At 37.0% G+C, this 26,067-nt stretch overlaps 1 protein-coding gene and 1 non-coding gene across 2 annotated transcripts in view; one reads left to right on the top strand and one right to left on the bottom strand.

The window, feature by feature from the left end:
* The window catches only part of THEMIS (thymocyte selection associated), a 190,415-nt gene that overhangs the window by 98,339 nt on the left and 66,009 nt on the right, over positions 1–26,067 (top strand). The window contains exon 5 of the mRNA XM_042987140.1: positions 1,926–2,974. Within this exon, the coding sequence (XP_042843074.1) occupies positions 1,926–2,974 (1,049 nt within the window). The remainder of the gene's footprint in view (positions 1–1,925; positions 2,975–26,067) is intronic.
* LOC122238874 lies at positions 19,312–19,418 on the bottom strand. The gene has a single exon (XR_006218026.1). It is a non-coding gene; the product is annotated as a U6 spliceosomal RNA (small nuclear RNA).

The following is a 26,067-nucleotide window of genomic DNA, read 5'->3' as shown; positions in this document are numbered from 1 at the left end:
TCAATTCATTTGTTGAGTACCTACAATGTACCAGGCACCGTTTAACACATTGTGATAAATTGGTCAACAAAATAATCAAAGACCCTTGTGTCCACAGTACATATAGTGCCCCAATATAGATTGGGATCTAAGTTACATTAAGGTCCCTATGTTCTGATGGATCAATTTAGAGCCCCCAGAAAGTCCTTAATGACATCTGTTCTACCAATGCTTAACTATTCCAACTTGAGAAATGGCATGAGCCTAAGATGCTGATCTAGTGATAACTCTACAATTTTTAAACCTCATTAATTTCTATCCAATTACTGAGATTTTAGTGTTTTTAAAATTACCTTGGGGTCCAGGGAAGCCTGTGGCAACAATCTTAAAAGTTTGGGTATGCTAAATGTTATACAATGAATTGATGAAGTTAAGAAGTGTTCTTTTAGCTGCCTTTTTATTTTTTTAAATAAAAAATCTTTACAGATTTTACAGACCTTTATCCTATTGATAACCATTGATTTTTTTCTTTTTTCTGTTCTCTATTCAAAAAAATAATACTTTTTTATGTTGTGTCTTCAGCAACTCTGTACCACAGCATGTGCAAGTAATATGACATAAATTATAAAGTTATAGTTTCCAGAAGTTGCATAAAGTTAATAATATAAGAAGTAGTAACATAGGTAATGCTTTATAAAAGGAAATTCTGTCGTTGAAATCTGCCAAATTAATTTTTTTCCAAAAGCATGCAAGGAAGAAAGTGTATTGACAGAGGGTATATTGGGAAACATGAAAACGTTGCAAAACATTAAATGGTAGGAAACTGTCAAGAAAATATAAGCCAAAGGGGCACCTGGGTGGCTCAGTCGGTTGAGGGTCCGACTTTGGCTCAGGTCATGATATCACGGTTCATGGATTCAAGCCCCGCGTCAGGCTCTGTGCTAGCAGCTCAGAGCCTGGAGCCTGCTTCAGATTCTGTGTCTCCCTCTCTCTCTGCCCCTCCCCCACTCACACTCTGTCTCTGCCTCTCAAAAATGAATAAACGTTAAAAAAATTTAAGAAAATATGAGCCATTATAAAATCCTGTTAATAGTAACTATGTTTCTAATTCAAGGCTATTTATAACAATCTATGTGGGAGAGTGCATGGACAACAGGTAAATAATTTTAGGACAATATTTTAAGTGTCTCTGTAGTCTCAAACAAAGACTTATAGGATAGTGAATGCTTAGAGAAAGAATTAGATTTCTTAGTCTGCAGTTCCACATTAGGCAAGGAATACTGTGGTAAGCAGCCACCAGCATACCTAAGGCTCCTGAATGGCTCCTCTGACTGTGACCTGTCCTATGATACTCCTCTATCCAGGTGTTAATGGAACATCAGCAGAGAAAGAATAACTTTCACATTGGAAAAGGATTCCATCTTGTTGTCCACTTCCCTATATTAATCTTAAGTACCTTATATCCCATGATCTTGCAGTATTGTCCTGCAAGAGGATTGAATTTTATGTAAAGAATGTATGTCTTGGGCCTTCTACAGGAAGGGTGTTATTCAGAGTACCAAGTATACATTTACAGATATGTGCATATATTTATGTATTTATGTTATGTATGATAAAACCAGGGAAATAATTAACACTAGAATCAGGAGAATGATTTACCCTTAGGTTGTAGTGAGGAGGATGAGATTTTGGTGAGCTTCCCAGAGCTCTAAAGGACAGCTTAATTCCTGTGTTTTAAGCTGAGCAGTGGGCTTATGGCTGTGAATTTTACATATTATCTACTTCATTTTAAAATTTGAAAAAAGGAAGTCACACATACGTATGTTATATCATGAGTATCTGATTTTTTTAATGGAATTTATCTGTGGCACCAAGAAAGATTCTAATAGTATCTCGGAGCAACATTTTGATGGACAAAATGTCATAGTCTTTTTTTTTTTTTTCAGTCCGAAAGGACATAGTCCGCATCCTCCCCAGTTTAGATGTTGAAGTCAAAGACATTACTGACAGTTATGATGCCAACTGGTTTCTTCAGCTATTATCTACACAAGAGCTCTTTGAAATGACCAGTAAAGAGTTCCCCATAGTGGCTGAAGTCATAGAGGCACCTCAAGGAAACCATCTGCCCAGAAGCATTTTACAGCCTGGGAAAACCATTGTGATCCACAAAAAGTATCAGGCATCGAGGATCTTAGCTTCAGAAATTCGAAGCAATTTTCCTAAAAGGCACTTCTTGATCCCCACTAGCTATAAAGGCAAATTCAAGCGGCGACCTCGGGAGTTCCCAACTGCCTATGACCTTGAGATAGCAAAGAGCGAAAAGGAGCCTCTCCATGTGGTGGCCACCAAAGCCTTTCATCCCCCTCATGATGAGCTGTCATCTGTATCTGTCGGGGACCAGTTTCTAGTGCATCACTCACAGACGACTGAAGTCCTTTGTGAGGGAATCAAAAAAGTGGTGAATGTTCTGGCCTGTGAAAAAATCCTCAAAAAATCCTATGAGGCAGCACTGCTCCCTTTATACATGGAAGGAGGTTTTGTAGAGCTGATTCATGACAAGAAACAGTACCAGATTTCTGAGCTCTGTTCGCAGTTCCACTTGCCTTTCAATGTGAAGGTATCTGTGAGAGATCTTTCCATTGACGAAGACATTTTGGCTGCTACACCAGGACTGCGGTTGGAGGAAGCCATCACAGACTCTTACCTACTCATAAGTGACTTTGCCAACCCCAAGGAGTGCTGGGAAATTCCTGTCAGCCGCTTAAATATGACTGTTCAGTTAGTTAATAGTTTTCCTAAGGACACAAAATCATTTCTAGTCAGGACTCTGGTTGAGGAGATCACTGAAGAACAATATTACATGATGCGAAGATATGAAAGCTCTTTCTCCCACCCCCCACCTCGCCCTCCCAAACATCCCGCAGTGGAGGAAACAAGGTTAACCCTGCTCACCTTGGCAGAAGACAGGGCCGTAGGTCTGCCTAAGTCTCCCAAGGTAAGGCTATGATTTTGTGATTTTTTTCCTCTTTAGCATTTTTCTTGACGCACTTTATTTCAAGTCTTAGTTCTGAGTTTGTTTTTTGCTTACTTTTCTTTCTTTCATGCCGTATTTGAAATGAGCCTTTCTGATGCACAGTAGATGAATGAACATCAACAGAGCATAAGCTGTTGCAGCATTTTGTATTTTGATGCTTAACCAGTAGATGTGACAAGAAGTTTATATTGAATTAGAAATAGCAGGGATGACATTTGGATATGATGACCCAAATTGCCGTCTCAATGGGTTTTGGTAATTAGGAATGTTTTATAAGGTGCCTCAGAAGCAAATCTCTTTTATTTTGAAAGTGCTGTTCATTTTTTCTAGGTAGAGTTGTTTTAATACTTCATCCAGGAAATGAGCATACCATAAACTCCCTTCTTCGGGGGGGTTACCAGTAGCATGGGTCTATAACACATGTCTTCATTTTGTTTTATGTGCAGAAAGATGTAAAAATATCTTGGCAGAACTGTGTGTGAGCATATGAGCATCTGCCCACATTCTGCCTATCTGAGGATTGTAATCTTTAACAGTTCTATTGAAAAACAAAATCAATAAAATTGCAGACAGTGTGAGATCATTACAGAATCAACAACTCCATAACCATTGTAAAGATTTGGGGAGGGGTGGGGTTTCAGCTTCATTTCTACTTGAAGTCTTTGCCTCTTGGAAACTGCCTGCTGAGTGCCTGGAAAGCACTTGCCCTTACCCCATGGAGCGCAGGTCGTTCATCTGGCCGGCAGTGGTTCTGTGGCGTGTGGAAGAAGCGGTTCTGGCCTAGCAGATGTTGTGCTAGCAGCTTGGGGAAACAAAGCAATTAGTAAAACAAAGAGAGACGCTGTGTTTACTCTCTACACTCAGGAATGATAGCAGCCTCAGGCTTCAAGTATGTGGGTATGAAAATACTTTTAATTCTCCATTTCAAAGATTGCATTCTGAGTGCATGCTGGATAAATCCAGTAAGAATCTTCAAACTCATCTTCAGAAAAAGATAAAAGCAGCAGAAATTTCCTTTCCAGAAAAACAATCTTGAAAGAGTCATTTTAAATTAAATCATTGTTCCCAAATAATGTTGATTAACAGGCTGCTATTAATGTGGAGAGTATATGGCTTTTCCTGTTTCATATATTTTTATTGCTGAATGGAATGATGTGAGAGATGCGATGCTGGTCTCATTTTTAGCAGGAGGCATAATAACCCCCTTGCCCCCCGATGCCCTCCCAAGATGTTCATGTCTAAGCCTCCAGAACCTGTGGATATGTTGCATTAGGTAGCAAAAGAGACTTTGCACATGTGCTAAAAATTAAGGACTTTGAGATGAGATTATTCTGGATGAACCACATAGGTCCAACTTAATCATGAGTTTCACCGCTTGATAAGAATATCATCTCTTTGTTTTGTTCCAATTTAGAAAGTCTAGGATTTTGGAGCACATGCCCATATCCTGGCTGAATCAGTTCATTGGCTGCCCCAACTACAGCCAAGATTGTTGGGGAAGGGAATGAGGACTGCTTGTCGCAAGTAGTAGAGATACCGGAACAGTATGTGAAGATCTGAAGATGTCCATTACAATCAGAAAGGAAGGAGTCAACAATCCCAAACTATTGGGAAGAATTCATAGAAAAAAAAAGGTTAAAAGTTTTTAGAATGCCATTTCACAGAATGTCAGATGAAAATGATGTACATGTCTTATTAGGAGAGAACCTCAAAAAACAAGTTACACATAGGTTACTGACTTGGAAAAACCTCCAGACCGCCTCCTGAGTCTCTCCTTTACTCTCACACAACTGCCACACTCACAATACTGACACCAGATATGTGAGTGTTTCTCATACCAAGCAATTTATTGACACCAACTGGACATCCTACAACTTAACTCGATTCTGACACTATCTACCCAGAGATAGAATCAGATCCCACATGTTAAGGGCTCAGTCCCACAAGACTGCCCCCCACTTAAGATGCTAATTGCAGGTAGTAGGTCCTCAGGTTACCTATAACTTCTGTCCGAGAAGGCTTCAAATTGGAGGTTCCCACGAGCCCCTCCTCGGGCTCAATGAATTCTCTAGTGTGGCTCAGACAACTCAGAAATACTTAGGTTTACTAGTTTGTTAAAGGATATGATAAAGGATACAGATAAACAGTCAGATGAAGAGATAAGCAGGGCAAGGTCTGGTAGGGTCTGGAAACACAGGAGCTTCTGTCCTGTATAGTTGGGATGTGCCACCCCCTTGTTAACCTGGAAGCTCTCCAAACCCCATACTTTTGGGATTTTTATGGAGGCTTCTTCACACAGGGACAATCAATTATTAACCTTATTTCCAGTCCCTCTCCCCTCTCTGGAAAATTCCAGAGTGGACAGTGGGAAAGGGGCTGAAAACTCCAAGCTTCTAATTATGTGGTGGTTTTTCTGGTGACCAGCCCCCATCCAGAAATCCATTCAGGGTCACCTCATCAGAAAAAAAAAAATATGTATATTCCTATCACCCAGGAAATTCCAGGGGATTTAGGAACTCAGTGTCAGGAACCTAAGATAGAGACCTATTTATATTTTCTGGTATCTCACAGTTACTAAAATAAAACTAACAGAGTCTTTGACTAAATCCTATGCCATTTACATGTAGAATTCCATATCAAGTTAATAATTTCTGACTGCTTTTTCACTGGTCAGACCTCACATGGATTCTTTTGTCTATTTCTGAGTTCCACCTCTGAAGAATATTAATTAAAGTTTATTAAATGTTGAGTTGTTTGTTAAGATGTTAAAAAACCCAGGAGCCATTTTCATCTGACAAATGGTTGAGGGAAATGAGTGATAGTCTAAACTTGAATGACTTGGAGCTAGTTGATACTATTGTATACATTTAAGGAGCTACTGTGTGGCCAAGTTATCTTCTCTCTCTCTTTTTTAATGTTTATTTGTTTATTTTAAAAGAGAGAGCGCTCATGAGCTAGCATATGTGTGCAAGTAGGGGAGGCACAGAGAGAGAGGGAGAAAGAGAATCCCAAGCAAGCTCCATGCTCAGCATGGAGCTAGGTTGGGGGGCTCCATCTCACATTCAGGAGATCATGACCTGAGCCAAAATCAGGAGTTGGATGCTCAACCCACTGAGCCACCCAGGCACCCCACATTCTCTTTTTCTATCACAACGTTGGTTGCGAGTTAAAGGGAAGACAACTTTGGTGTGATATTTTGGAACAGATTTCTTGTCCCAGAAAAGGTGAAAGCAGAAGCTAGGAAAAATCCCAGGCCAGTGATGCTATCAGGACACTTCTCCTCGGTTGACAGTTTATCAGTCAGTTGAGAAGGGTCTATAATTCTTTGTTTGTAATTAGTTTCATCAATGCTAGTGTGGTAGATAAAAAACTATATTTTCTCTGAAATCACGTTAAAATCAAAGGATGCTATAATTTACCTGTGCTCAGACCTACTGACCTCATTTTCAACAATTTTTTTCACCAGGAAGATAAAAATCTGCTTAGTGGATCATTTTTGGAATATAAACAGAAGCTCTGTCAGTTTCTGCATAATCTACTTGAAAAGTCTTGCAACCAACTATTTCTTATCATCACAGTGTCATCCTTTCATATACTTCTTTTATGTTTCTTCTGATATCTGCATTAAAGCTCTTCTATCGATGTATGCTTTTAGAAGTGATTGGTTAGAACACTTTTTATATTCCACAGACAGGAAGCAGCCATTGGAAATAAGCCTCTAAGATTTTGAATTGCATATGGAATATTGCTTGAAACTCAGAGAATAATTTGCAAGGGCTATTCAGTGTTTAAATATTCAAACTCACTTAACTCATTAAAATACCTTATTATATATGTAGAGTAGAGTATCAAATTCCTCATTATGTAACTTTATTTGTGCCTTCCCAGTGGGTCATTAATTTTACTAGATCATTTCTTGCACTATTAAACAACAGGACAGACACATGTGCTATCTAAGAGTACAGGTATCCACTGTTAGTTATGAACCTACATGTTCAAAGAAGTTTAGAAATGAAGAGAATATGAGGGCAGGTTACAGAAACTAGAATAAATAGAAAGAACTATTTTCCAGGGTAGGATTACAACTGTTCTGTAGCTTCAGCAATGCCTAAAATAAGAATCAATTGTAGTAGCACTTTGAGAACTGTGATATGGATATGAGCAGGGCAGGTGAGGGGTGTGTGTGTGTGGGGGGTAGATCTCAATAGAGATGACAGCACATCTCAAAGCCTATGAAGTTTTACACTGAAGGAATTTATTGTTGTTTTGAAAATGTGATAGCTGTTAGGGAAAATAATGTATGGGGTCTAAACAAAGGGATAAGAATATACCAAGTGACCCCTCAAAATTCCTTTTAGCCTGATGACAATGTAGACATAGTATCTTTAAGAGCTTTGCATTCAGATTCTTAATGAGATGAGAACAATATTATAAAATGACTAAATAAATGTCTGGGCTTAAAACTGTTTTCGAAATAGGAATCTTCTGGGGCGGACTCTCCTTTCCTGAGGGTTAGTTCCTATGTCAGAAATAGTTTCAGATAGTTTGAAAGAACATGTACTCACTGGGGTTTCTGCCTGTCCTGGATATATATGGCTATGACTGCTGAGTGCCACATAGGAGAAATGTAACTTCTGTATTCTGATGAAAGGGCCTATAACCACATAGAAAAACAAACCTTTGGTTGAAAGATGAGATATTCTACTCCTTCCAAGGCTGCACCTGGGACCAGAAATCTTGCATTTCACTAACTCTGTTTGGCCATTTGATGCCCAAGTGTCCACTTTGCTGCCGGAATTCCTAGATTTCTGTCAGACAAGAACACCCATAGGAGACATTAAGGCAAAGAGCAAGGGAGGCAGTAATGGCAAGGTAGTGTGAATTGAGCAGAAAACAAACCCTGTACCAGAATTAGAGTGAGAGCTGAAAAAGGCAGAGGGAAGCAATCGTTTCTGGGAGGTGTAGAGAGAACACTTCACCAGCTGCTGCTGGGTGTTAAGACTCACTTCTGATCTGATGTGACAGTTAGTGGCTGAAAAAGCATTAAAGAAACCATGCTCCTAGGGTAAATCTAGATCGTTAGACAATAGTATTATATCTCCTTCTTTTATTTTTGTTAATGCAATGTGGTGTAGACATTAAGAATGTTTGGATTTGTAACCACCTCTGCACTTTGAAAGATCACTATCTCTCTACTTGTGGTGTATTCTCTTGGTCTAACAGAGAAGCTGTAAGTCTGTTTCCCTATGAATAACGAAAAGTAATGCTTTAGCAGTCTTCAGACACCAAAGGCAAAGATGGTGGAAAACATGCACATAATTGAAACACTGAGATTTTAAATCTGAGAAATAAGAAAGATACAGGGAGCTTATGATCTTCTTTTAAAAAGTTGACAAATTTGGGGCACCTGGGTGGCTCAGTCGGTTAAGCGTCCAACTTCGGCTCAGGTCATGATCTCACCGTCTGTGGGTTCAAGCTCTGCATTGGGCTCTGTGCCGACAGCTCAGAGCCTGGAACCTGCTTCCGATTCTGTGTCTCCCTCTCTCTGTGCCCCTGCCCTTCTCGTGCCCTGTCTTCTTTCTCTCTCATAAATAAATAAACATTTTTTTTAAATAAAAAAAAAATTATAAGTTGACAAATTTGGCATATTTTTAGCAGATATTTGAGCTGTCCTCAAGGTTGAGACACATAAAGATTAATACACCATGGTTTTTGAGTTGCCCAAGGTCTGGAGCCTGTAAACAGCCAACTGTAGTAGGAGCAAATGAAAAAGGTGGGAGGGGAGGGAAAAGGATGAATAAAGAAGTGCTGAGTTGAAAATTAGCCAAACTCAAGTTCCAGCTGAATCCTTGCAGGTAGAACCCTGTGCCCAATGGGAAGTGTGGAATAGTTATAAGTTGTTTTTGTGCTTTTGGAAGTGGGAGAGTAAACAGAACTGTTAAAATTTTCCTCTGGCATAACATGTACTGTATAAATACTTCTAGCTGGAGAGCCAAAGAATGGTTTAAATGACCACTAAATGAAAACAACTCCTAAATGGCAGGCATTAGGAGACATGGCCTGATTTTAAGGAAATTTCAACCAAAATGAATGTTATCTGACTAATAATAAAATACTCATTATCTCCAGAGAGTTTATGTCCAAAGAACACTGTTTCCTTCTGGGAGACTAAAGTATACTCCTACTCAGAAATACTTGAATTGACCTAAATTTTGGCCCTCTTTGAGTTTTCAACTAACAATGTTCTCATCAGGAAAGTGAGGAAATGCTGATGAAAAACATTAGTTAATACTGTTCCTTCCCTCCCTCTGCCATCTGTGGGGTAAAGAACTAAAATATACCACCAAATATGTGATTGTCACATTTTCGGTATTAGTGAGTATTACTTTTTAGCTTCAAAAAAAAGTCATTTAAAAAATGTGTTCAGGGGAGCTTGGGTGGCTCAGTTAGCTGAGTGTCTGACTTCGGCTCAGGTCGTGACCTCACAGCTCCTGAGTTGGAGCCCTGTGTTGGGCTCTGTGCTGACAGCTCAGAGCCTGGAGCCTGCTTTGGGTTCTGTGTCTCCTCCTCTCTCTGCCCCTCCAACACTCATTCTCTGTCTCTCAATAATAAATAAACATTAAAAAAGAAAAAGAAAAAAAATGTATTTATTTTCCCAGTGGATTGGCAAAATGAGTGAATGAAATTTGTAGTAAATCATTTCACGTTAGATTTCTGGCTTTTATGAAGATTAGGAGAGTTTTCATCTTTTTAAGATGTTCATAACCTAGAAATCCCTGTTTAGAAATGGCCAGCTATAATGGAAGAATCAGTAATTTGGAATGTTCAGTGCACAGTATGTATAGAGTAAGGGCATTTGAATTGCCAATTTCCTGTAATCCTATGGGGATTCATTGATTCATTGAGGTAGGTGTGGGCTCACTAGATATTTAAATTCTGTTCTTTGAGCTCAGTACCTTTAGTTCTGTTTTTTAATTTTTCAAAAAAATATAAAGAGTAGTTGGGAAAATCTAGAGGAGGTAAGTTGGCTGGCTTTGCAGTTTAAAAAACTGATTTATCTGAGTTTTCCATTACTATATCAGTTCTGAATTTATTTTAGAATAAAAACCATACCCCGAAATAAATTGATAAGACATAAGCTATATATTTGAGCAAATAAGTTTTGCTACAACTCACAGTTTCTTGCAAGTGAACCATTACTTTTAATCTTTGGTGCTGTTTCCAGGCCTGTATAAATGAAAACATTTATATTTTGCTTCCCAAACCAAATTTCCTGTGTAAATGTTAGGATAGAAAATGAGTATAAGAGTGCTATGAAAGCATGCATGGGGATAGGCTTCCAAAAATCAGTATTTTTTTTTAATTTGAAAAATAGAAAACTTAAGAAAAAGATTTATCTCAATAATAGATGAGTAGTAAGTAAAAATGAACATAGAGTTTAAGAGAATAGAGGGTCCATAAAAACTCTAGAAATTAAAAGAGAAAGAAATGACTCATATTAATACATTATTTAAGGACAAACTCTCAGCCAGCCTATTATAGCACTAAGTTTTTTTTATCACACTTCATCAGACTCTAACAACAATATGATCATGATGTCTTAGAAAACCTCCACCCAGTACTTAAATATCAATATACACTTCTATTAGAACAAGCGTCTTTTAGCTATTTTGTAAGATATGCCACTGTCTAAGGTATTTGCCATGAACCAATTACATAGGTAATTTAAAATCTGGTGAAGAGAGGAAAAAATAGAGGAAGTCCTATAAGATCAGGTCACTGACTACAAAATTAGTCAAATGGAACAAATATAAATGTATCATGGACCACAAAAATTGTATAATAAGTCTATTGTTATTTGTGTAGACACAGAATTGGAAAGGGCTGATTGTAAAATTGTGGAGTTACACAATATATAAAAAACAAGAAATACCTGTTCTCCTAGGTTAAGAGATACAAATGTGATTTTAACTTGTGATGTTAAGCTTATTTACATAATTAAACTTTATGTAACATTTGTCCTTAATGGAAAATTGTTTTTGCTTTCACATGGTTTCCAAACCTTAACTAATGTTTAAAAAGAACATGCTTACTAGTTGTGAAATAGTATAAAACCCAGAGTCATATCAATTGTGTTATACAAGGATGGAAATTGCCCTACCCAAGGTATTTTTCTCTTCATTGTCTCTTGTTCTAGCTTTTCCCCTGAGCTGGAATCCTTTCTATATGTTTCTACTCACACCAGACTCTTCTCTAGCCAAATTCTCTCCCACAGGGTTGTCAGGCATCCTGTGTTCAATAAAATATCATAAGTTCTATGATCAAAGCTGTTCAGTGTTCCGTAATTAAAATATAGTTGCCCATCACTGAGCTCTTCCTCTGTTTCTAGCATTATGCTAGGTGCTTACATGTATTATCTTATTTCATCCTTCACACAGCTTCATGAAATGGGTGCTGTTATTATCCTGTTTTGCAGATGAGGTAATTGAGGCTGAGAGGTAGGTCGTGTGTCCTGGTTATCAGTGATTCTCAGATTGGCAAATTTTGTGGTCAATCCTTAGTCCTCATATTATTTTTTTTCAATTCCAGTATAGTTAACATATAGTGTTATATTAGTTTTAGGTATACAATATAGTGATTCAACAATTCCATACATCACCCAGTGCTCATCAAGACAAGTGCATTCCTTAATCTGCTTCTTCTATTTCACTCATCCCCCCACCTACTTCCCCTCTTAATGCAATCCCTATCAGAATACCAATTGCATTTTTCACAAAACTAGAACAAAGAGTCTTAAAATGTATGTGGAACTACAAATGACAACAAATAGCCAAAGCAATCTTGAAAAAGAAATGCAAAGTTGTCAGTATCACAATTTCAGACTTCAAGCTATATTACAAAGCCGTAGTAATCAAAACAGTATGATCCTGGTGCAAAAGTAGACACATAGACCAACAGATAGAATAGAAAACCCAGAAACAAACCAACAGTCATATGGTCAATGAATCTTCAACACGGGAGGAATGAATATACAATGGGAAAAAGTCTCTTCAACAAATGGTGTTGGGGAAAGCAGTCAGCTACATGCAGAAAAATGAAACTAGACCACTTTCTTACACCATACATAAAAACAATATGGATTAAAGACTTACAAGTGAAACCTAAAACCATAAAAATCCTAGAAGGGAGCCAGGCAGTAATGTTTCTGACATTGGCCATAGCAACATTTTTCTAGATGTGTGTCCCAAAGCAAGGGAAATAGAAGCAAAAATAAACTATTAGGACTACATCAAAATAAAAGATTTCTGCACAGTGAAGGAAACAATCAACAAAACTAAGCCTCCTGAATGGGAGAAGATTTTATAAATGACATATCCGATAAAGGGTTAGTATCCAAAGTCCTCGTATTATTTGAATACTAGTTGAACACTCCCTCTTTTCTGAAATCCTTTATTTTCTGGAACATCGTGGTTTTCTTATCTCGTTGTGGTTGAATTTCCTCCTGAATTTTTGACTGGCTTTCCCTCTGGTCTCCCATAACTGTAAGTTTTTGAGTGCTTTAGAGTTTAATCCTCAGTGTCTTCTCTATCCATACTCACTCTCCATATCTACACTCATCTGTACTCACAGATTCCTTATTTTATACCTATGAAATGGCTTTCAGGAGAATTAGTCATGTGTATGGATTTATTAAGAAAAACAACTGGAAATGATCTCATATTTTTCATTTAAAATCTATTTTTATGTGCTTAGATATAGTCTGCTAAAAAAAGTTCAATCTTTAGGGGTGCCTGGGTGGCTCAGTTGGTTGAGCATCCGACTTTGGCTCAGGTCATGATCTCGCGGTCCATAGGTTCGAGCCCCACGTCGGGCTCTGTGCTGACAACTCAGAGCCTGGAGCCTGCTTCAGATTCTGTGTCTCCCTCTCTCTCTACCCCTTCCCCACTCAAGCTCTGTCTCTCTGTCTCTCAAAAATGAATAAACGTTAAAAAAAAAAAAAAAAAAAAAGAAAGTTCAATCTTTAAGAGATAGTAGCCTGTGACATTGTGTCTGATCTATTGTGGTTGTCAGAGGTCAGGGAAGTGATCAAGGTGAGGACAGACACTTCCTTCTGATGTTATTCTTGTAAATGTAGGTTTGTTGGGCTTGGGATTTTTTTTAAGTTTATTTATTTATTTTGAGAGAGAGAGAGAGAGAGAGAGAGCGCATGCACAAGCAGGGGAGGGGCAGAGAGAGAATCCCAAGAAGGCCCTGCAGTTTTGGTGCAAAGCCCCACACAGGGCTCCACGTGCTGTGAGATCATGACCTAAGCTGAAATCGAGTCAGAAGCTTAACTGACTGAGCCACCCACGTGCGCTGTCATGCTTAGGATTTTTCTTTTTAATGTTCCAGTGATGGCAAAAAGCTGGAGAGTACCTTAAACTATGTGAGAGATGTTAGAATTTTGGGGAAGGCCTAAGGCCATTCCTGGCATCAGCAGAAAGCTTTTTTAGTAACAATTCAGTTTTAGCTGAAATAAACTTAAAAAGCTGGACCTCAGACTAGGACTAGAACTAGTAACTTTGGAATTTCTACGTCAAGTAGGTGATAACATAAGATCCAGAAAGACTGTCAAGCCTTTTTTTCAAGGGAGAGATGAAACTAATAAAGAAAAGAGGACTAATAAGGATCAATATGTTAAAGAGCTCAAAATAATGGACATATTCTTAATAAGCCAAGAAAAATACAACGTATATTACTGCTACATAGAGGAAAACTACAATTATATAATTGCAAGAAAAGATTGACAAGAAAGATTTAAAAATCTATTACTTTATTGTATATTGTATGTAAAATGCTTTTAAATTATTTATATCTATAATTATTTTAAAATGTTAAAATAATGATTATTATTATAATTGTTTACACTTATTTTAGCTCCGTAGATGTAAAATCTTAATTGCGTGCCATTTGCTGTGATAAGCACTGGAGACACATTAAGAAAATGAAGTACAGTATCTAAGCTCAAGAGACTTTCTGTCTAATGGATTAGCTACAGGAAAACAATTTCAGTATGAGAACTCAAGGGAAGAGTGCTGTTAGTTGGAGACTACAGGGGTTTGGGGGACAATTTATTATAATCTATCAAAAATTAGGATTGAGATCAGAAAAGGATATTTAGATGTCCAGATTGAAGTATATCAGTTTAAACAAGTAGAATTAGTCAGATGTACAGTGATGTTTAGCGTGATCCAGCCAGAGGAGCATCTGGTGTAGACATAACTGTATCAGGATCCTGGATAGGTTTATAATGTCTGTAGCACAGAGTAATATTATGAGGATGGAAGAGCGAAGAGGACCAGATCAGGAAAAGTGTGTCATTACCAAGTTTCTTAGCTCAGGCTTGCAAGTAGTTCAGTTCACTTCTTTAATCATTCTGTTCCAGATGAAGAATGTGACTTCTTCAATATCACCTTCTTAGGTTCCCTGCCACACTGTGCTCTCTCAGTGCTCAGGGCTCAGTCTTTATGTTACTTGATCTCTCCTTTACCTGGTTCAGCCATCAGACAGTTGCATGACTATGGACCCCTCTCTCCCTGGCTAATTTCATAAAGATTACCTCTATGTTCTTGGGGACTCCACCCATAATCCCTTATCTTTCAAACTTTTAGTCATTTCTTCCTTTCTTTGGATTTTGCTAAGAGGTACTGTTCCTTGTTTTGTTTTGTTTTCTGTACTTCCACTCCTTTGACCATAGACCCTGGTGCCCCATTAAGCCCACAGTTAAAACATTAGCACGTGAAACAAGCTAGTTCCCATATTCACCTCACCCTCCTAAAAAAAATACCACATTTTATTCTTCTAGTACAGAAAAGAATGAAGACAAACAAAATCAGTTGTATTCCATATTAAAAAAAAAAGACTGGTCCTTCCTTAAACTAGTCTATGTTTAAAGGAATTTGTACTTTCTACAGAGGAAAAATTGAGGGCATTTTAGAGTTTCCAGTAGGAAACTAACAATAAAATTCCTATTTTTAAATACAAAATATCTAGATGTTAAATACAAAACACCTAGAAAAGGCAAGTTTATAGAGATAGACAACAGATAAGTGTTTGCCTAGAGTGGTGGTTATCTAGAGTGGTGGGTAGGAGCAGAGGTGAACTGCAAACAAGCTAGAGGGAAATTTTTGGATGATAAAAAAGTTCTACACCTGGATGGTGGCCCAACCCTTTAAATTTATTAAATTCATTGAATTGCACACTTACAATGGTGAAAACATCAATTATACCTCCATAAATATCCATTTTGGAAAATCAGCCTAATTTTAGAGCAGATTATCAATTCAAACAGAAGCAGGAAAACAGTTAGAAAACGGAAGTACTAATATCAGAGAGAGCTGACCGCCTGTGTGACTGGAAGACTAATATTAAAGAGGACTTTATGAGGTGGTATTTGTAAGACAGGTGGTTGATGAAGTGTAGGGAATAAGAAAGTCACAGTATGAGGAAAATACCCGGGTTCCTGGCATAAGCATCAACATAGATGGTGGTTAAACTTACTAAATCAGGAGCTCAAGACCTAGATAGAATGGTGGTTTTGCAAGGGCAAGGGCAAGGGAGGAGTTTGGTTTAAAGTATGCTCAGTTTGAAATGTTAGTGAGATGTCTGAGCTGAGATGGCCAGTATGAAGTTAACGATGATCTACAGTTTAGGAAAGAATTCCAAGCTGAATTTGGTGATCCAAGTGTCGACAAATGCAAATGGTAAATAAAGTTCTGTGACAAGATGAGATGAAGTTGGAGAGTGTGTAGCTCATGAGGAAAAAAAAAATGAAAAAAAGGTGTACTTCTATGAGGAAGTCCAAAATATAAGGAACAAAAAAAGTACATATAAAGCCTAAAAATAACCAACTGGAGAGCTTTATTAACTAAGTGATTACAGTGAATCAGTCACAATTCTAAGCTTTTTACGTGTATAGACTCATTTAATCCTCATGAAAATCCAATGAAGTTAGTTTCAAAATTATTATCTCAATTCTACAGGTGATTAAGGCTCATCAACTTTGGGTAACTTTCCAAGACCAAAAGTCTGGATTATTGGCCTTCAATAGAAGTAATGAGCAATATTTTAAGAGACTTAGTCAGTCTTGGAGAGTATTTGTGATTTTAGAATCAAAATTCAAGTTATGACTAAGTGATGCTTATTTTTTTCCTAGAAAAATTGTGGAAATCATTAAGATACAGAATTTAAATGGACTTTAAAATTCCATGGAACTATACATTGTCAAAAGAAAATGTTCTCAAACACAGAATCTTCTAGTTAGGGACCCATATTAAGGGAGGCTCCTTCTGAAACATGGCCAGTTGTCACCCTGTGAGTAAGAGAAGGTACACAACCGTGAACTCAAAATAATGCACCAAGAGATCTCTATGTGTAGCTCTATCCACTGCACTGATTACTGTATTATGTCTATTTGGGGGTGAGAAAGTGTAATCTTTCCTTATCCCTCAAAGTGGAAAGAAACTGGGTAACAGTGAACAACAAAAGGACAGCTATACTGTCTTAAAAAAATTAATCACATTAATCCTCCTTCTGATTTCTTATTTTTGCGAAGGCCACCAGCATCTACTGATTCCCCCTCTTCCCATTTATTAGTCGTGAAATCGTCTGGATTCTACTTCTTTAACATTTTTGAATATATACCTCTCTACTTCAGGTCTTCATCATTTCTGGATTATGGAAACCATCTTCTAACTAGTCTTTTTATGTCTGGTCACATTATATTCAAATTTATTATCCACACTCTGATATATTTATCATTATAAAAGAAAAATCTTACCGTGTGACTCTCTTGCTAAAAATTCCTTGTGGCTTTCCTTTTAATTTTTTACCATCTGTCCCTTATTTGTTTCTTCAGCCTACTTCTCTCTCTATCATGCCTCACATTTTTACCTCAGCCACACTGAATTTTCAGTTTGCAAAGGACTTTATTCTCTCCTGAGTTCCCAGTCTTCCCAAATGGAATTGTGTTATTTTTATTTGTTTTTAACAACCATTTATGGGGGACTTAATAAATTCTAAAGAACAAAATAATTCTAATTAAATCCCTTCAGTGTTCATATGAATGTTATTATCATTCCCAATTTATAGACAAGGAAACTGAGGCTCAGAGAATAATTGCCCATAGTAAGAGAGCTATCAATAAGTGTTAGAGCTAGAATTCTAAGCTATCCTCTTTATCCTTCATCTAAATTGCTCTCTGTTGTTACCTGTTGTAAGGAAATTTCCTTGGTGCTCTTCCTCCTGTCCTCTAGTTCACAAGTCTGTGTTTGGTGTTCCTAATTTGGGTTTCCATAATAGGCCTAATGAACTGTTATCAGAGTCTTTACCATAGAGTGTTATAATGGCTCTCTTAGTTACCTCTATTACTAATTAGATACTGTGCTTCTTTAAATATATATTTGTGCTTGCTTCCCTGGTATTTTATTAAAGTTCCTGGTTCAGAGCAATCACTCAATAAATATTTGTGGAAAGGAGGAATGAAGAAAAGAAGGAAGGAAGGAAGAAACTTTATTTTACTCTCAAGGCAGTCAGGGAGATTAAGCTACTACAGGGAGAAGCCTTAAATTAGAGAAGCTCTCTGAGCTTTCATTGTTATACACAACTGGCTTGGATCTAAGTGGCTAACACAATGTGGATTTTTATAAACTACTGTTCACTAAAGACTAAAAGAGATTTCCTTAAAATTTTATGCAGAGTTAGAACAACTACTAGTTCACATAAATTTGAAGGGATATAAGAGAACAAGAATGAAGTTGGTTCCTTCTTATATCCATCAAGTCTAACTTTCTTAGTAAATTACTTGAGAGTACATGTGTGTACACCCATGTGTGCCTCTCTCTGTATATGAGTATGGAAGTGTGGGTATGTGCAATGCTGTTTTTTCCAGCATCCTTTTAGATGTCAAGTTTTCTAATGTCCAAATAAAATCAAATAAGCCCTCAATTTCATATAATTTTTGACATTCCGGTGCCCTCCTCCTTTAGTTTCAAAAATTTATGTGGGAGATTTATATATATTCAACTTTGGTTTTTTTGTTCTCTTGCTCTTCACTCTCTTTCTTCCGAATTTTATTTTTTTATTTTATATTTTTGACATACAAAAAGTGATACATAATTAACGTATATAACCTGATGAGTTTAGTAATAAGTGTACACCCAAAACCATCAACAGAGTCTACGCCATAAACCTGTCCATCAGCTCCAAAAGTTTCCTGCCATCCTCTTTATTATTGCTCTTCACTCTCACTTCATGTTTATCTTTCATCTCAGTTCTGGTGTTCCAACTGCATGAGATTGCTCTGGTCTTTAATGCCCCGAACTATGAATTCAATTTATTTTCTTTGATTTTTCAAGGAACCACTAACAGGGCACTTGTGGGTAAAAATGAACTTGCTGAAGATCTGGTAATAACAACTAGGAACAGAAAGTGAAAGTTCTAAACCCTACTGATTAATCCTTGACCCTGAATCCTCTTCAGGCTTTTATCTCACACAATTAGTGCCATTCCTTTCAGGATCATCTCATATTGGTTGTTTGCTTTTTAACAGTAACAACATTATTAATATTAACAATTATTATTATTTCCAAGTAATCTGCCAAAGTATCCCAGGAATGGGATATAATATTATAATAATAATTATTAATAGTAATAATAGTAATAATAATGCTCTCAGAAATGTTCATCTCATAATTTAGTTATGAAATCTTAAACTTGGAGAGCTTGACTTGCCTTAAGATGAGACCCACTTATAACTCTTCTAAATCTGTATTTATTTTCTTATTTAACTCCTTAATCCATGAGGAATTTACTTTGTATGTTGTATGAAAAAACTTTTTTTAAAACAAATGGTTGAAACATTTTCCCAGTTCCATACATTTACTAAATTATTCTTTACCCATCTGTTCGGAAAGAAGTTTCTCAATATTTTATTCTATTTCTTTGATTTATCTGGCCTTTTTTTAAATCAGTAGCTCACAAGTAGTATTGTCTAATTTCGTTTTAATATTGGTATAATTTTTTTCTTCTTATCACTGATCAGGTAGGTTCTCAGCTCCTCATTCTTTCAAATGAACCTTTAAGTTATTTCATTAATTTCTGTAAAAACATCTAGTGGGGCTTTAGATTGAAATTTTATTAAACTTAAATATTAATTTAAAAGAATATGAATTTTTACTTTACCATCTTGGCCAATTGTTTGATATTCCATTTAGTTAAATCTTGTAATTTAAGTCCTGAATATCTTTATAACATTTTTTTAAAATATGGAACGCTTCACAAATCTGCGTGTCCTCCTTGCACAGTGGCCGTGCTAATCTTCTCTGTATCATTCCAATTTTAGTATGTGTGCAGCCAAAGCGAGCACTATCATTATAACAAATTTTGACATACTTCTGACATTTCTTCAGGTTGCCATTTCTTCATATTAGACCCCTTCCTTCAGAGTTAGGAACACTCCGTTCTGTGGTACTCTCTCCAGTGTAGAATTTTTGTATTTTCATTTGAGTAAAACCAGAGATTATGGCTTTTAACATGGTGACCCTCTGCTTTTAGTCAAGTCTGTCATTCAGCAGATACTTCTTGATTATTATATTTTAGGTACTGTTTTAGATGCTGCATATACATCAATAACAAAACATCTTGGTAAATGCCTTGATACTCTATTTAATGTTACATTCTAGTAGGAGTAAATAATATAGTAGTTCTTGATAAGTGCTATGTAAAAAAGAATAGACCAAGGTAAGTAAGATTTAGAGTGCAAAGTGAGTAGAATAATTTTAAATAAGCTGGCCATGGTGTGCCTTATGGAAAAGACAACACATGTCCAAAGACTTGAATAGTTAAGATGAGCTTTGCAGACAGAGAGTGGGGTAAATGCTCCAGGCAGAAGAAAGAGATAGTATAAACCCTGTGGCGGGGATGTGCCTAATGTACTCAAGAATCACCTGGAAGGCCAGGATGGCTGCAATATGGTGAGCTAAGGAGACAAAAGGGGATGGAATCAGAGAGGGAATGCAGGACGCAAATTGTATAGGTCTTTGCAGGTCATTGTAGTAATTTTGGCTTAAATTTTTATGAAACAAGACGTGATTGGAGGATTGGGTCGGGGAATGACAATCACGTGTTAAAGGGCTCATTCTGACTTCTGTGCTGCTGTTAGTAGGGGAACAAGGATGGAAACAGGGAAATCAATTAGGGGGACATTACTATACATGATGCTTCCTTGGGTCAGCAGGACAGCAATGGGAATAACAAAAAATGGTTAGCTTTAGATATATTTTGAGTGAAAGTAAAAGGTATTTCTTTCTAGGTTGCATTTTTCCCCCTCTTACTTTTTTTTTAAGTTTTTTAAAAGTGTTTATTTATTTTTGAGAGAGGGAGAGACAGAGACACAGAATCTGAAGCAGGCTCCAGGCTCCAAGCCCTCAGCACAGAGCCCGATGTGGGGCTGAAACTCACAAGCTGTGAGGTCATGACCTGAGCCGAAGTCGATCCTTAACCGACTGAGCCACTGAGACACCCCATTTCCCCTCCTACTTTTAATAAAGAATCTTCATTTTATAAGTCTCTGCTGGTGACCTTTTAAATTTAGCTTATTCCTACTTGGGCTCTCTTATTAACAGAGTTTTCTCTTGGACTTTATACAGGTGCAATTCTCTTTTGAAAATATTGAGCTGTGGTGGAAAAAAAAAAATACTGTATGGAAATCAAGAGAATGTGATTCCTGTCCTGGCTCTGTTACTAGCTTGCCATGTGATCTGAGATAATCCAGGCATTCCTGACTACACAGTGAGGTTAGAACAAATGATCACTACTATTCCTTTGAGCTTAAATATTCTACCCATCTATGATTCTGTATCTGTACATTGGTCAGGAAAGAGTTAAAAGTAACTGAAAAATCTTCATTTGAGTTCCTCGAAATATCAGCAGATTGTTTTGCCATAGCTGAAGAATTTTTAAGAGAAGAACTAGGAAGTTTCCAAAAATAAGCTTATAGTATTTTGAGGGGATGGTAGTCTTTCTGCTGACATTGCTGGCAAGTTTCTCTCTTTGAGAACGGAGGGGCCCTCGTCTGTAATGCTTGACTTAATGGGGCCTGCTTTGTCTTTGTAATCCTGCATTTTGTGGGAACTTGGTTCCTACTTTGTCTTCTTACCATCTATAAGAGGATTTTCCTAAGAAATGTCTTTTTAGAATTACCCTTCCTTATTTCAGTCCCACACTTTCAAAACCTGATTTATTGTGGTGGTGTCACTGTTTTATATATGCACAAGGCAGTATTTCCATTCACCTTTCTATCTGTTTCAGCCTAACATTTCCCTGTAGTTGATGCTGTTCTTAAGATTCCTTTGCAGGGCTACCAGGGTCCATCCCATGTTGCCTCCCCTGGGTCATATTCTTCATGTGTACCTTGTGTCTGTTCTCTCTTAGATCACATAATACGTCTGATTCTGTGCCTAGGTGCAGCCTGCTCCTCTCCGAAGCTAGCTCAATCTGCTTTGAAACATAGAACAATATTGTTTTCCTCATCTCAAGGGCATTGTATTTATGACTCTATTTGACATTGAGAGACCAGAATTAAGATACTAAGAGACTATGAAATGAAAGGCAGAAATAGCTTGTTCTTGCAAATGGAAAGAAATTCACCCCCACTTTGCTAAAAGCACAAGATCTTTCTAATCAAACATTTGACATCATGACCAGGCTGGGGAAAAAGTGTACCTGTTCAGTTATAATTGGTTCTGCTCACAGAAGTGGATTTCTCATTGTCTGTGCAGCTACAGGAAATATGGTTAATAAAAGCACATGTCAGCCTGACTGAAGCTGTTCTATAAAACCCTGCCAGACCACTCTGCAAAGCTGTTACTTCCCATTATGAAAACTAAATCTCAAATCATAGTCAAAAGGTAATCAGTCTTCAAGAAAGTAGTCTATAGAAGCAAGCAGTAATTCAGATTTGATTGGCAATGTAAGTTTTTCAGGGAATAGTTCAAAATGGGAAGCATTTTGAGAGACCCAGAAACACAATCCAAAATGATGATTCTCAGAATTTTCTAACATTGGGTTATTGATAAATATATACATTTTTTTTAAGTTATGCTTTCCTGAGAACCATGATAATCGTACACCATGGTTTTGTGTACTTCATCTCATTTAACTCTTGTAACACAACCTTGGGATATAGGTATCGTTGTCCCCATCGTATAGCTGAAGCAAATTGCCCAGAGTTCCTAGATGTACGGCAACTGCCATGTGGACCTTTCTGCTGCCAGCCAAGCAAGCTCCGGCCCTCCTTATAGTCCCATGATGCGTTCTGGAAAGGTGGTGTATGAATATCTCCAGCAACTTTTCTGCTCTACTGCTCCTTGCTTGATATCCATGTTTATTGTTTCCATCTTTGACAAAACAGAGCAATAACACCTTCACCATAGGGTGGTTGTAAAGACAAAATACAAAGAAATGACACACATCTTAAAAAAAAAAAAAAAGCCCTATCAAAAGGGAATTAATATGACCTCGCCTAAAAAGCTCAATTTTGTATATAAATTCCATGATTTAAAATAAAATCTTCTCCTCTAAGTGAAAGTCATTGTGATTAGGTACATCAGTAACATATAGAAGCAAGCACATTTTTCTTTTCATACAAAAATGATGTTGCTGACACATTGCTTGAGAGACAGGTGTTGTATGCCCTTTTCCTAGTTGGATCTGCATGAATTCTGTAGTTCTGTGTGCTAACCAGGCAAACAAAGCCTGTGTTATGCCAATATACCTATATCATATATAGATATCACTACCAAATTTTTTTTCTGAAATTTATAAAATTAGCGTTACCCTACTTCTGTTCTATCTTTCTCTGAAATAGGGCAAAACTAAATCTCTAGATATTCCTCATTTCACTCAGGAGAATTTTCCAGTTTGGACCAAGTAATCAGGTGGTCTTGACTATAATTTCCTTGGAATTCCTTAGCATTTCATTTTTTTTCTTTTGCTACTTTGCTCATATTAATATTGATGTACATAGCTTATCTCCTCTGTTAGACCTGGGATAGTCTGTACTCCAAATACTATGTCTTGAATGAGTGTATGACTGCTCTCAAAAGATGCTTAATAAGTCTCTGTCTGGGGTTGAACAAGAGAACACATTTTCATGACACTTAAAAAATCTCCCAGGAGAAACCATTTGGATTATATACAGAATGTATCTAGCTTTAATGGAAAGCTAAGTAACCCTAGGACTTATTTCTAGTCTATATGCCAATCATACTCAATTTATCAAACCATCCACCAAGTAGTTGGAATATGTAGATATAGCAATACAAAACAAAAGAAACAAAAAGCAACTGTTACTCAAGATGGGCAGACCATGAAGGTTATTATAGGCCATTCAAAAGGATTCTGATTTTTTTTCTGAGATAGGGAGTTATCAAAAGGGGAGAGCAGAGATGTGGCATGGTATGATTTATGCTTTAAAAGAATCACTATGGCTGTGAGGGGGTCCAACTATTTAACATAGGCCATGCTTAGGATGTGAAGCTTTGTTTCTAAAGGGTACTCTAGATATTAGGGCCATTTTGTTTCATTTCGAAATGTATTTGAACATATCTTTGCTGTATCAAAGTAAATAAAGTCAGTTTTATTTTTCTAATGTTTTGCCATATTCTGGGCAAGTAGGCAGAAGGTAATGAGGATTTAAGTAAAGTAACCTGGTCTGACCAGAATTTATAAGATATATAAATTTATTACCTATTCAGTGATGAAAAGGGACAATATCTGAAGCATGGTTATTTTTGTTGTGTCTTCTCAAGAAAAGATTTAGGAAGAAAAACATTTTTAAAAATCACTTACTTTCAAATAAGAACTACAATCTGAAAATATATTATAGTTCCATGTTACTGCCAGTAAATGATTACTCTAGAAGTTCAGGTAGTTTAGACTAAGACAATAATTATGAATGTCATTGATTTCTTTAATCAAAATGTCAATAATCATCATTTTACTTTTTTCCCATTTACATTAGTCTACCCAACTTTTCATTATTCAATAATAGAAAGCTGTGGAATAAATCAGTAGAGGTCACTAGACTATTTAGCTTCACTCTCTATATCTTGATTGTTGGAAGGCAATTCTCTGAATGTTTTCATATTCCCTCATGGTCTAAACTTTCTGAGGAATGACCACTGTCAAATTTGGTTAGAGAAAGATTGAATAGCAAACATATCCTGGAAGATAGAGATAGTATATTACTTCAGAGAGATTCAGAGACTTCTCTCTCCTGTAGTATTTGCTTATATCCCAGAATAAAAGCCTTTCCCTCTCCAGACGGTAGGATGGGAGAATGTGCCAGCCAAGCTCTGGGTGTCGTGGTTTTGTGAGTCTGTGGTACAACCCCTCTGTTTGTGCAAAATCCTAATTTCCCCCCAAATAATTAGACAATTATATCAATACCATTTTTCAGGATGCTTTTAGTAGTGAGGCCATTTATAGCCTCATCAGTGCTAAGATGATCTGTGATAACAAAAACTTTGTGTTTCCTGTCAGGATATCTATCTATCTCTCTATCTATCTATCTATCTATCTATCTATCTATCTATCTATCTATCATTTTTCATCTATCTTCTATCATCTATCTATCTGACACTGTGGCAGGCTAACTTCTTGTGTTATAAGTATTGTCTCAGACCCTTAAATTTCAGACTCAACACTGATATCTTCTCTTTATGAGACTCACGCCACATTGATATTTGTACTGATGAAGAATGAGACTCATTTTATGTTAGTTGTCAAGATATTCTGTGTGTCATTTTTTCTTTATGATACATTCAAAACAGATAACAGAAGTAGTGTGTGTGTAAATATGGAGTTCTTCACACACACATATTTTCAGGACTGTTGAGATGGATGCATAAAAGCATTTCCTTGGCTGTGGTGATAGGTTTGAATTTCACTGAAACATGCTGTGAAGGATGATGTCATGCAAAGAACATGGTGACATGAGTGCAGCAGAGAGTCATGTTGGCTTATGCCATGGATTGGTGACTTGTGAGGCTTTTTATCTGCATGAGTAGATAAGCAAGGTTTTTGTCTTCTGGCTAAAGGAAGAAGGTGTGGTATGTGGGGTGTGCATGTGTGTGTGTGTGTGCAAGGGTGCTGGAGGGACTTGGAGATAAATAAAGCAAGAAAGTTGCGGGGGAGGGGGTTAGAATATGGAGACTTAACCTGATATCTTATGTTTTGATTGCCACAACTAGCGTCACAGCTTTGGGATGATGCAATGTTAAATAATTGCTGCTGATTGTTTTCAATAAATGGCTAATGATAGGACTGCTTCCAGAGTGGGTGGAGTCAGCTCCAAAAGGAGCTTTTCCAGGGAGCTGCCAGATTAGTGTAACAGCGACAATAGTCTGTGTGTGAATGAAGCTTTTTAAAAAATTGTTTTATTGTGATAGGAACATTTAACAAGAGATCTACTGTCTTAACAAATGAAGTGTATAATACTGTATTATTGCAAATAGGTGCAATGTTATATAGCAAATCTCTAGAACTTATTCATCTTCCTTAACTGAAACTTTATGTCTATTGATTAATAATTCCATTTTCCCCTCCTTCCAGCCTCTGGCAACCACCATTCCACTCTTTGAGTCTATAAATTTGACTACTTTAGATACTGCCTATAAGGAGAATCATGCGGTATTTGTCTTTTGGTGACTGGTTTATTTCATTTAGTATCATGTACTCAAGATTCATCTATGTTTTTGCATATTGCAGAATTTCCTTCTCTTTTAAGGCTGAGTAGTATGTGTGCATATACCACATTTTCTTTACTCATCCCTCTGCTAATGGATATTTAGCTTGTTTTCACATCTTGACTATTGTGAATAGTGTTGCAGTGGATATGAGAATGCATATATCTCTTTGAGATCCTGATTTCAATTCTTTGGGATAACTATCTAGACTTTGGATTGCTAGATCATATACTGGTTGTGTTTTTAATTGTCTGAGGAATTTCTATC

This window comes from Panthera tigris, chromosome B2, assembly GCF_018350195.1.
Source record: "Panthera tigris isolate Pti1 chromosome B2, P.tigris_Pti1_mat1.1, whole genome shotgun sequence".
Taxonomy (NCBI): domain Eukaryota; kingdom Metazoa; phylum Chordata; class Mammalia; order Carnivora; family Felidae; genus Panthera; species Panthera tigris.
Note: the sequence above shows the minus strand (reverse complement) of the source record. Positions and strands in the feature narration are given on the sequence as shown.